The sequence below is a fragment of the Zootoca vivipara genome, chromosome 1 (assembly GCF_963506605.1).
Source record: "Zootoca vivipara chromosome 1, rZooViv1.1, whole genome shotgun sequence".
Lineage (NCBI taxonomy): Eukaryota > Metazoa > Chordata > Lepidosauria > Squamata > Lacertidae > Zootoca > Zootoca vivipara.
In genome coordinates, this window is record NC_083276.1 from 23,577,013 (window position 1) to 23,590,277 (window position 13,265).

At 46.1% G+C, this 13,265-nt stretch overlaps 1 protein-coding gene across 1 annotated transcript in view; it reads left to right on the forward strand.

The window, feature by feature from the left end:
* KCNK10 (potassium two pore domain channel subfamily K member 10) overlaps positions 1-13,265 on the forward strand; it is a 69,030-nt gene that overhangs the window by 31,729 nt on the left and 24,036 nt on the right. The window contains exon 3 of the mRNA XM_035117643.2: positions 10,237-10,354. Within this exon, the coding sequence (XP_034973534.1) occupies positions 10,237-10,354 (118 nt within the window). The remainder of the gene's footprint in view (positions 1-10,236; positions 10,355-13,265) is intronic.

Consider the following 13,265-nt stretch of genomic DNA (forward strand, 5'->3'; position numbering starts at 1 on the left):
ATTTAAGTCAGCGGAGGATGCTCCATTAGGGCGAATGGGGCACCCATCAGCCAGCCCCCACTTACTTGCCTCCTTACTTACAACCAGAGTACTACTCCCATCAGCCCCGGTCAGCTGTGCCATGGCAGATTACAACAATTCTGACCTCATTATAAGTCCCAGGGTACAGTCTGAAGGCACACAAGGCCACCATCTTGCTGAAGCTAAGTATGCTATTGTATTGTGAGTGGAACAGCGTTCGTATAAGGTACGCTTACATTGCAATGTAGCCGAAGCAAAATTCCAAGTATGTTGGTACTTGGCCAATAAAATTATTCCTGATTCCTAATTCCCTATTCCTAAAATTTATACGGTATGCAGAATAAATGAAGTAACATCAACTTTATGTCAAAACGGGCACATCAGTTTTTATGAACAACTGGTATCCATGTCCGGCAAGGGCCGGAGAGAATATATAAATAGCAGTTGTCAGAATGCCAGTCAGTGTCTGCTTTAATTCAGAGGAGAGGTGATCTGAAAGAGAAGGTACCACTACCAAAAGGGCTGTCCTGCATTCATAAGAGGTTGGGTAGAGAAAGACCATAGCTTAACAGCAGATGGCATAGTGAAGTTTGCGCGGTGTAAACTGACTGGTGGAGCCAATCTGGCATTCCTGATGGCACACTTGCACTTTGCAAACCTCCTCTCCATCTCAGTGTGTTGCAGTGACTCAGCCGGATGGAGGTCAGGTGGGCAAAGCAGCCCCTCCACCATCTCCACCATCTGCCGCTGGCACAGCCTTTGAACATATTCTACAAATTTGAGTGTGATCAGCATTAGAGCCCATTACACATTTACTAAATGTTTGGAAATTATAATCAACAGCACATTTACTATAACAGGATTTCTTGCTAGTTTGCTAGAATTTGGTTAGGGCAATTGGTGGCGAGGAGAGAAAACTGTTCTATTATAATTCATAAGACTCTTTCACATTCCCCCCCCCACATTTCTTACATAAAAAGTGGGACCCCTCCCCCTATTATTTCCACAAATATTTTGCCACACTTAAAGTGGCATCTTACAGGTAAGGTGAAGGTAAAGGACCCCTGGACGGTTAAGTCCAGTCAAAGGCGACCATGGGGTTGCAGCACTCATCTTACTTTCAGGCCAAGGGAGCTGGCGCTTGTCCACAGACCGCTTTCTGGGTCATGTGGCCAGCATGACTAAACTGCTTCTGGCACAGCAGGACACCGTGAAAGAAGCTAGAGTGCACAGAAATGCCCTGTACCATCCTGACCATCCTGCTGCAGCGGTACCTATTTATCTCCTTCCACTGGCATGCTTTTGAACTGCTAGGTTGGCAAGAGCTGGGACCAAACAACGGGAGCTCACCCCGTTGCGGGGATTTGAACCACCCACCTTCCAATCGGCAAGCCCAAGACTAGAGGCTCAGTGGTTTAGACCACAGCGCCACCCGCGCTTACATCTTACATCTTATAATTGGATTAAAATAAAAAAATTCCTTCAGTAGCACCTTAAAGACCAACTAAGTTTTTATTTTGGTATGAGCTTTCGTGTGCATGCACACTTCTTCTTCTTATAATTGGGATACTCGCTCACCAAAGCAGGATAGAGCTTTTCAAGAGGCTAGATTTTTCTCACAAGCTATTTTGGATCCAAGAATTATTGAATTACTAGTGTCATTCAACCCGTGAAGTAAACGGGCGCTAGCTGGGTGGGAACGGAGGGGAAGCCCTGGGACTGCGCAGGCGTCGCCTCCGTCGCCACCTCCACTGGCGGGGATGTGCGTTGAGGGCCCCAGGCTCCCCCTGGGTGGTTTGCTGTGGCGGCAGGTGGGCAGTTTGTGTGTGTGTGTGTGTGTGTGCGAGAGAGAGAGAGAAGCGAGTGGGGCTTCTCTGGGAAGGATTGAAGGAAGAAAGGAAGGAAGGAAAGAGGGAGCAGGAGGGAGAGAGGAAGGAAAGAGGGGAGAGAAAGAAGAGTAGGAAAGAAGGAAGGGAATAAAGAAGGAAAGAAAAAGAAAAGAGGGAGAGAAGATAGAAAGGGAGAAAGAAGGAACGAAGTAGAGGGAAAGAAAGAATAAGAATGAGGGAGAGGAAGAAAGATGGGAAGGACGGAAGGAAGGAAGAAAAGAGGAAGCAGGAGGGAGAGAGGAAGGAAAGAGGGGAGAGAAATCAGAGTAGGAAAGAAGGAAGGGAATAAAGAAGGAAAGAAAAAGAAAAGAGGGAGAGAAGACAGAAAGGGAGAAAGAAGGAAGGAAGTAGAGGGAAAGAAAGAATAAGAATGAGGGATAGGAAGAAAGCTGGAAAGGAAGGAAGGAAGGAAGAAAGAAAGGGAGGAAGAAAGAAAGAAAGAGAAAGAAAGAAAGAAAGAAAGAAAGAAAGAAAGAAAGAAAGAAAGAAAGAAAGAAAGAGAAAAGAGGGAGCCGGAAGAGAGAGGAAGGAAAGAGGGGAGAGAAAGAAGAGTATGCAAGGAGGAGGAGGAGGAGCCGAGGCAGGAGAAGGAGGAGCCGAGGCAGGAGGAGGAGGAGCCGCGGCAGGAGGAAGAGGAGGAGGCTTGCCGGATCGGCAGCAAGGAGGAAGGCTTGCCGGATCGGCGGCAAGGAGCTGCGGCAGGAGGAGGAGGCTGGCTGCGGCAAGAGGAGGAGGCTTGCCGGATCGGCGGCAAGGAGCCGCGGCAGGAGGAAGAGGAGGAGGCTTGCCGGATCGAGCCTCTGGGATGCAGCAGTGCTCTGTAGCACTTTGAATCCTCCTCCTCCTGCCGTGGCTCGGGGCGCTGCACGCGGCGCTGCTGGGTGCTTTGTCGGTGCTTCAGCAGCAGCAGCCGTTTCCAGGCGCCGAACCACGGCAGGAGGAGGAGGATCCAAAGTGCTACAGAGCACTGCTGCATCCCAGAGGCTCGGGACTCTCTGCGCGGCGCTGCCGGGCGCCGACCCGGCAAGCCTCCTCCTCTGCCTCTCCCCTTTCTCCCGCTCTCATGTTTGTTTTAAAAGGCCGGGGCGCCTCACCTCATGCCGGCCTCTTGCCGCGCCGCATTTCCCCTCAGCTCGCCGAGGCCCAGCCTCCCCCACCCAAGCACCGGTCTCAAGTAGCGCGCTCCGCCCTGTTTCCTGTCAGCAGACGGTTGGTCAGCCGCGTGTGGCGATGCCCGCTTGCTGCTGCTCGCGGGGTGGGGTGGGGGTGTGCGTCTGCGTCCAATCCCTGTGTCCCTGGGCCACATGCGCAGTAACCCAGGGACACACGGGACAACTGGACGCAGAGACACTTGGACTTTATTATATAGGATAAGTAAGTAAGTAAGTAAGTAAGTAAGTGAATCAAAATAGGATGAATTAATTCAGCATTCAGATATTTAAATAACCTAGTATTCTACATGCTGTGAAATGGACAATATCACACTAATCTTGTGCAGTTTAATCATCCATGCCTTTGTAACTTCCTGGTAGACTATGGCAATATAGTTTTCTGGGGCTGCCTTTTAGGACTCCTCATAAATATGCGTAATAATAGAATGTAGAATTCTGCCGTCTAACACCTGTGGATCTCATACTGTACTAGTGATTGAGAATCAACACTGGCTTCTTGTTACTTTCTGATGATAGCAATTGAAGCCATGGGCTTTAACTTGTCAAGCCCCACATGCCTTGGATGAAATATATTTCTCCACCCTGCTTAAGATCACCAAGAGGACTACATCTCTGCATTCATGTAGAGTCTGTCCCTCAGTTACGAAAGTCCCACAAGTCCAAGCTTCTTGCAGAAGTACAGTAATATAAAACTTTTAACATGTCATTTTGGGGTAGATCATTGCTGTGAGGTGCTGTCACTCTCTTAGTTTTGTTTCTGAGCAGTTTTATCCTCTTTTTCTTGGTTACTGTTGCCTATTTGGAATCTTCTGAATTGAAGGCAATTTACAGATAAAATAACTTATGTTGTTCACCACACATCATACAGATTCATGCTTTCGTTATTTCATTTTATTGAATGTGTTTTTGTACTGCCCTCGAATTAAAACTCGCCAGGTTAGTTTACAGTAGGCCATAAAACACAATAAACAAGAGCTATTGGGAAAACAGTAAGTTATATCACTACAAGTATTAAAAACAACCACAAAAGAAATAAACACACACACACCACAGTTTAACAGAGTCATGATGTCCAGTGAAATTAGCTGGCAAAATTATGCAGGATTGAGATGGGTCATCACCTATCCCCCCCCCACCAATGGCAGTAACTCAGGCAATTAATTGGCCACCAGGGAATATCACTTTGTGCGATGAATATGCCACCTGACAGCCATTGACCAAGCTTTCAGCAGGCCCATAGTGCTGTTTACAACTTCATTCACTCTTTTAAAGATGTTCTTACAGAGTGTGGCTAGGAGCTAATTTATTTTTCAGGAAGACAGTGATTCCAGAGAACAAGATAGGAACTTAAATCATGTATGTTGCAATGCAGTCTCCCAAAAGCGGGGGAAAGTGGTGATCTACCAAATAATTCAAAAGGGTAGAATGGATTTTGGAATCCATTCATTTGAGCTCTGGGTCTGTTGCCCGTTTTTGGCAGGGGTCGGGCATGAAGAGAGCTTATCTTTTTCATCTTCCACGTATGCTCCAGAGCAGGCTTCCTCAGCCTCGGCCCTCCAGATGTTTTTGGCCTACAACTCCCATGATCCCTAGCTAGCAGGACCAGTGGTCAGGTATGATGAGAATTTTAGTCTCAAAACATCTGGAGGGCCGAGGTTGAGGAAGCCTGCTCCAGAGCAAGGGTTACCAAAGTGTTGCCCTTGGATGCGCATGCACTTAAAGAGATTTCCCCGGTACCCACAGGGTCCCTTCCCCCCTGCCTTTTCTCCTGGTTTGCAAATGTATCCATGCACCCAAAAAGGTTGGCAACCCTTCCCCCAGCATGTTCTGGACTTGGGTGGGGTGCAATCCATAAAAAGGCACCAAAGTTTAATGAATGGAGTGCAAATTTCACAGGTAGTTTTCATGTTTTGTTGTGGTTGGTTCTTTGATTAACCCCCCCCCCCCGCCGCCCCTGAAGAACTATTGGGCCTAAGGTCATTGAGGGAAAGGAAGTTCGTGCAGGTAGATGGGAATTGTGGACCCATGCAGAGTCATAGTTCAGGCCCATGCTTTGCCTATGTCCCCACTGTGGAAGGACGTGTGGATTCAGAATTGACCTCCACTGTCACTTATGGACTCAACTTTTAAAACTGTGTTATTGGAAGACAATCTTACTCAGCTAAGAGTAATCTAAGAAGGAGAAGGAGGAGGAGGAGGAGGAGGAGGAGGAGGAGGAGGAGGAGGAGGAGGAGGAGGAGGAGAAGGAGGAGACATGCTTTGCACACAAAAGGTTCAATTCCTAGCATGTCTAGGTAGGGCTGGAAAGGACTCCTTTCTGAAATAGTTGAGAACGTGTGCTAATCAGTGTGGAAAATGCTGAGCTAAATGGATCACTGATCTTATTCTGTACATGTTTTCAGTGTCTAGGACTATAACTTTATTAAAAAGCTTCTTGATTATCGTATTTCTGCAGCCCCTTTCCATCTTCTCTTAGACCTTCAAGCTGGTGACCTGTTCTGTGTTTGGCAGAATATTTATGGATTAGCCAGGAGTCTATTAGCAAGAAAGATGAGCAATTTGGGGTCTCATTTAGACTTACAAATCAGTCACTGTCTGTAATCATAGCCAATTAGGCTCCTTTTGTCATCTCCCACCATTTAAGTTTCCTCCTAACATTTCTCCTACACAGAATTAGAGAAAGTTCAAAGAAAGTATCTTGCAATCCTGTACACACTTCCTTGGGAGTAAGGGTGCTTCCAATTGGGGGTTTAATATTGTAAATCGGTCACTGAGATATCAGAAAAGGGTTGGTTTTCTTGGAGTATATGATATGAGCTGGCATTTCGATGATAACAATGTTGTGTGAACATTAAAAAAAAAGCTTGCATGATACTGATTCAACAGTAAACATCCGTACAGGGCCGTCTTACCCATAGGCACTAGAGGTGCGGGGTACCTGGGCTCCGGGCTCTCAGGGGCGCCAGGCCAAGAGGCCGGGGCCCAAGAGTTGAGTCAGGGAAGAGCCCATCTGTTGGTCGGAGCACCACGGTAGGTTCTTCTGCTACTGGTGGCGCTGTGCCATGAGTTTGGGGGCGACCGAGCCAGCGAGACGCTGAGGTGGCCTGTCGGCTCCACCCTCCTGTGCACCTGGGATTGGGCAACTGGGGGGGGGAGGGTGCCAGGCGGATCTTTGCACCCCGGTACTGCATATGCTTAAGACAGCCCTGCATCCAATGACAGAGCTTCATACTCCAGCACCGGGGGCGGGGCTGGCGCCTGTTCTGGGGGTGGGGCACACCTCCCGGAGGGGTGGGGTGCACATTCCAGGGCTGTGGCATGCCTCCCGGGGACATGGTGCGCCTCCCGGAGGGGCGTGGCATGCGTTCCAGGGGCAGGGCACACATTTTGGGGGCGGGGCGGGCGCCCGTGATGGCACCCCTTGGAGCCCGCCGGTCGGGGCAGCCCGCCCCCACCGCCCCTATCTTCCTATGCCCCTGCCTGCATCCATATGAAATCACCTGTCATGTTTATCTCAGTGGGACTTTTTTCTGTATAGGAGTTAGTTCTCCTTAAAGAAAAAGAACACAAGCCTCTATTGTCCTGTGCAATTTCTTTTTGAAGAGAATGTGTTAGGGTTCTCTTTTATTCCTCAAGAACCAACTTTCTGGTGTAATATCAGTTTGAGACTTGCCTATCTTCCTGCATGTGTTAATATGTATTCATTTAAAAAGATTTGTATACTTCCTCCTTGTAATAAAACCTCTAATTGATTTTTCTGGTGTAGCACCCCCCTTTTTTGTACCACTCGGTTTGTAGCTATTCGGATGCCTTTGTGAGCTTGTTTTTTACATCATGTTTTCTTCACAGAGCCATTTGCACAGTGAGTAATACACACAAAGTCTGTTTCAGAAGAATAATTAAAAACAACAACAACCCCACATTACTTTTGTAGAAAAGATCAAATCAGACAACAGATGGGAGCCCCAGACTGGAAACCCTTCAAACCACTTTGTCTATGCCTCGGGACTCCCCCCAGGCCACCCTCGGTATTCAGGGTAGGATTCTTCTCAGAAGCCCCATATGTGGAAGCCCTGCACAAGGACTTCTACATGTGCAAAGGGCCTGCTCCCCCTGCACACTTTCTGAACCTCCCAAATTGACTCTGGTTGGAATGTGACTTTGAACCGTGATAATGCCTCTTGCTTGGGAGATGGAAAGATGGGGGGTAGGGTTGTAGAAACCTCTGGTACCTGGAATGTAGCCTATCATGCAAAAGTAAGGGCCGCATCCATGGCTCCACCCACTATTGTCTTTGACCCCACCCACCCCTGGAAGGTTGTGCATGAGAAAATGCACCCCACTGGTCCGTTTAGTTGTAAAGCTTTCCCCTCTAAATTCATGAAGTGAAAAACGCTGTCATGTCGCAAGCAGAATGCCAAAGCAGCCTTTGTCTGGGGTGCACTGCTGTCAGGCAACTTGTTCCTGGAGGTGCACTGCACACCTTTGGCCGAGCATGTTTAAGTTAGGCTGGGCGAACCACAGATGTGGTTCTCGTACTCTGGGTCATGCCGCATACGGTGCTGCCTCTGGAATGGAGAATGCGACACATCCTCTGGCACAAATAACACCAGTTGAGGTGGCCTGCCTGTCACGTCGAGGTGTCAATTACGCTGATTTATGCTCTTCTGGGTAAATAAACAGAATGCTCTCTGCACTCTGAGATTCTGCTATGTAGCAAACAATTTTTTCCCTGACACTACTGGGAACGTAGGAGAAAGACATCCTAGTCCCCTTCCTCTATATTTTAGCTATGCTGTTAACATTTCCCAACTTCTCTTTTCCCTGTTTAAGTGTCTAGATTTTAGGGTAATTAAATATTCAAAGATAATTAAATAACCAGAGGTATTTAAATGATTTGGGGCTTTGGATACTTTTGACCAACACGAGCCATGCTGCACACAGAGATCCCCGCCCTGGTTCTCCACATTGTTTCAGCACCAGAGTTGTACTTGGTTAGAATGGACAGGAGGCCCTCCTTTGTCTCTATGCCAAGGCTTTGTAAGCCCCTACCAAGGGAGGCTTATTTTGCCTCTTCTCTCTGATGGTCTTTCAACGCGGGGCAGAGACATTTCTTTGCTGAGTTGCTCATCTTAATCTTCCTGAAGATTAAGATGACACATGAACGATATGCTGCCTTTCTTTTGCTTTAAAATAAAAAAATTCCTTCAGTAGCACCTTAAAGACCAACTAAGTTTTTATTTTGGTATGAGCTTTCGTGTGCATGCACACTTCTTCAGATACAGTGAAATGGAAGTTTCCAGGCACTTATGTAGAGAAGGGGTGGGGAGGGGTGGGGATGGGGATGGGGAGGGGGGATCACTCAGAAGGGTGGTGGAAATGGGTGATTGACTGACTGATAGCTGTTGATGACCGCAAACGACTGCAAATGGTTTTGCATGAAAAAGCAAGGGTTGAGATGGCTGAAGATCGCTTATCATGTATAATGTGATAAGAACCCGATATCTCTGTTCAAACCAGGTCCCTCCATGGTTTTGAGCTTGGTGATAAGTTGCAATTCAGCAACTTCTCTTTCCAGTCTATTTCTGAAATTCTTTTGTAGTAAGACAGCTACTTTGAGATCTTGTATAGAATGTCCTGGGAGATTGAAGTGTTCTCCTACTGGTTTTTCTGTCTTCTGGTTCCTGATGTCAGATTTATGTCCATTTATCCTTTGGCGTAGGGTTTGGCCTGTTTGTCCAATATAGAGAGCTGAAGGGCACTGTTGGCATTTTGCTTTTGCTTTTGTTTGTCAGGTTTCGTGGGTTGCTTAAGCTGCAAAGCAACCTGAGCATTAATCCTACATCACTTGCAGGAAGCCACCATTCCCTCAGCCTCAGGGCCAAACCTAAGAGGCTGTGAAACCTTAGAGACAGGTGATAAAGGCTTTCCCATGTAAACAATCCTCTGCCAATCGCTCCCACCCAAATGCACTTGCCGTGGGGAAATAGTCATTTCTTTTGTGAGCCAGAGAATCATAGTTTCTTAATGCCAATGTGATACCTTCCAGATGTTGCGGATTACAACTTCCATTTGATGTAGCTAGCATGGTTTTCATGCACCATCACAATTCAGATATTATTATTATTATTTTGAAAAAAACACAAGTCCAAAGATTTTGTGAATTTGCTCATGTAATATTACTATTTCGTATGAATGAAGATGGATGTACGCCCTATGCAACATTAGCAAAGAGGAATGGTTGCTAATGGTTACCTTAAAGAAGCAGGACTTAAAACATGAGAGTAGCACCCCCCAAAGAGCAGGGTGAAGCCCGCTTCATAAATCCACCTGTTCTGCTAGACCAGCCAACTAGTTAGACATAGCAACTGCCTTTGGTAACTCTATCCCTATGCAGCTTGTGTGACTGAGAGCTCTTGAATAAATGAATTTAATAGATTTCGACAACTGGTGCCAATGCCATGGGCTCTGTGCTTTCCCTCTCTGATCCCAGGTTGCATTCATGACATGGTCAATGGTCAGGGATGATGGGAGTTGTATTCCACAATATTTGGAGGGTTACTACATTGGCTACCACTGCTCTATGCAACTAGGAAGATGAACACAAGTGCATTTAAACATGGCAGGATAGACATTGAATGCTTAGGCAGGTAAGCATTTTACCTGTGGTCTTCAGCATGTCTGATTCAACTCTCTCTTCCCCATTTGCAGTAGTAATGCTGGCTTGTTTTACTGGGCTGTTGAGATAATGTGCATCAAGTGCTTGGAATGCTGTACAAATGTTTTGTGGTGATTTAAATGGTTTGTGGTGATTAGATATGAATGAGCTGAAGGCATTACTGTGCTTTCTGAGTGTGTCCGTTCAGATCTCAATGCTGCACATTTCCTTAGTGAGCTTTGGATAACAGGTGAGAGGAGCATAGCTCAGTGGCAGTACACATGCACTGCGTTGAGAAGGTCCTGGGTGATGGGAAATACCTCTACTGAAGAGCCACTGTCAGTTAAAGCAGAGGTAAAATGGACAATAGGTCTGACCTGATAGAAGCAGTTTCCTAGTTCTTAAGCTTCCATTGAAGTCCAGTTCCAGCTGTGCTGTATTTCACAATAAAGTATTTTGCGGGTTAATTTTACTGTTGATTCCCCCCCCCCCCCAGAGGCTCATTAATGCTACCAGTGCTGGAGTCAATCCTGTCGGAGATCCCGTTAACAGCAGCAGTCACTGGGACATCGGAAGTGCCTTTTTCTTCGCTGGAACCGTCATCACAACTATAGGTATGCATTTATATAGTATTTAAGGTGGAGGCAGAGATGGAAAAGATTGGGGGTTTTATAGGGCTGTTCATGTAGGCAAACAATCCTGATCAGTTTCTGCATGGAAAATAGGGGCAGGCACCCCAGATACTTAGGTTTCTTTCTTTCTTTTAAAGCAGCAGTCTGGTCCTTCTAGAAAGAAAGTTATGAAGCAAAGTGTGGAGGTAGCTTTCTAAGCAATTTATGTGACGTGAGCTTGCTGGCTACTCTTGGCTGTCAGTATTTTAGCTAATGAGTGAAGGCAAAGCTGTGATTGATAAGTGAGTTGTTTGGACACATGGCAATAGGAACCCCATGGGGCCCTAAAGAGCAGCTCTTCCCCCCTCTGGTCTTATTATTGGAATCTCCCTAACCATGTATTGGTTTGCATATCCAAGAGAATGTACCAGCTCCTTGAGAGCCAGTGTGGTGTAGTGGTTAAGAGTGGTAGACTCATAATCTGGTGAACTGGGTTCGCGTCTCTGCTCCTCCACATACAGCTGCTGGGTGACCTTTGGTTGTCACACTTCTTTGAAGTCTCTCATCCCCACTCACCTCACAGAGTGTTTGTTGTGGGGGAGGAAGGGAAAGGAGAATGTTAGCCGCTTTGAGACTCCTTAGGGTAGTGATAAAACGGGATATCAATCCAAACTACTCCTCCTCCTCCTCCTCTTCTTCTTCTTCTTCTTCTTCTTCTTCTTCTTCTTCTTCTTCTTCTTCTTCTTCTTCTTCTTCTTCTTCTTCTTCTTCCTGGCAAGGAGGTTACACCTGCTTTTCTCCCCTCCTGGGCTTCCTAGGTCAGCACGGGATGACAGCTAAGCCAAGGTTTGAGTTAACAATTCACACATCTGCAGGTAAATGTTTATTGAATTGTAGGTAGCTGCAGAGATTGAAAACCAGAGTGCCAAATGCACGTTCTTGGCTCTTGGAAAAATGAGCAGAGTGCATTTCTCCAGGGGCTGAAACTTCAACCTGCATTCTGAACTTAACAATGACATCAACACAAGAGTGAGAGAGAACAAACAGAAAATAATAGCATAGGTCGTAATCCAACTCTTGTCATCTTACAATTGTGCTACTGATGTTAACGCAGATGGTGCTCTCTGTTTTGGCTCTGGGTTATGAGGTGGTTATTAATGGGGGTAAAATAAAAAATAAAAATATCTCAATTAAAATTAATATTGAAATGATAAGAGATCAAGTTCATAGGAAGCTCAGCTTCTGGATCAAAATGCAAACAGACTGCAGCATTATATGTGAGGATAGGGTCCACCTATTCATTGGGCGAAGAGCTGCATGGCTGATCTTGCTGTGTATAGTCATGCAACATTCCCAACAAGGGGGATCCTATGCATGCAGACCTTCTGAGGAGCCGGGATGCTAAGAGGAGCCCTGATGGATCTGGCCCTGTTCTAGTCATATTATTTCTCCTAGCTGCTGATATTCTGCCAGAGTCTACCCACCACCCTTTGTTAGGGCTGCTTTCTCTCTCTTGCTTTACTCACATGGGTGATCCAGTTCAATCCAATCAGAGGGAATCTAGGGAATTTGATGTTGTTGTGATGGTGACTGACATCACTTAGGGCAGCACCTGTTCAGGGTTAGGGCTGTGCTTCCTGAATAGAACACTTCTGAGGACATCAAAGCAATCATTGGCTCATTTTGCCCCACAGTGCCTCTCTACTACTACTACTACGCCATGATGTAGTATCCATTCAGATGTAGTATGGAAGGGAAATGCTGGCGCTAATCCATTTAAGAAGTGTGTGTGTGAGGAGAGTGATGGAGGGACAGAGGGATACTAGAGTCTTTTGCAGGGTGCATGGCAGATCTAATCTAAAAAGCTTATCCTTTGTTCTGCTTGTTTCTGGGTCTGAATAATTCATTTTTGGTCTGATCTCTGTACATGGGTGGCATGTTTCCGATGTGAAAGTGCATTTTTATTGCCAGGCTGCAAACCGCAGAAATGAAATGGATTTTAATGGAGTAGGCAGTAAAATGGTCTGAACTTTGGTGCCGTAACTATACTTTTAATTTCTGCCTCTTGTTTCAATGAAAAGGGGTGAGTTGAGGAAGCCCAGTGCAACAGATAATGAAGCTATGAAGTCTAAGTGGCAGTACATTGATATCAATGAACATCTGTTGGATTAAATTGTCTGCAGCTATGGGTAACTAGAATATATATATATATATATATATATATATATATATATATATATATATGGAAACTTCCAACCTGCACATCTAAATAGGCCTACCAGGCCTCCCCATTTGACCCAACAAGCCATTTGGCTAACTGACACCCATCTGTCATCGTATATGATGTTACATGTGGGGCAGGTGAAGAGATCTGACACAACCAAGAGGGGGTTTACAGGCACAGCCAGTCAGCTGATCGGCAGCACCAGTAAAGCCCAATGTAAAGTTCTGTGTGTACAGGACTTTGCAAGCCCCAACAGTCAGCTGAGTGCCAAGTCTTTTGAAGCTCCTTGCAAAGTGCTATACGATATGGTGCTTTGCAAAACTGAACAATCAGCTGATTTTCAGAGCTCAGGAAGCCCTTGGCAAAAGCACTCTGCAAGAGAGGCCTTGCAAAACCCTTTGCATAGCACTGACAATCAAGTCAATGTTGTTCCAAATCCTTATTGCAAGAAATTAAAATGTCTGGGTGAATAAGTTTGTCTGGATTGCAGTCACCAGGTGAACCTCTTTGTAGGCAGGGCATCCCATACCTGGGGAACCACTGCTACGAAAGCCCCTTGTTGTTGTTGTAATAATAATAATAGTAATATTTATTTATTTATTTATTTATTTATTATTTATACCTCGCCTATCTGGCTGGGTTTCCCCAGCCACTCTGGGCGGCTTTCAACAGAATATTAAAATTCAATTA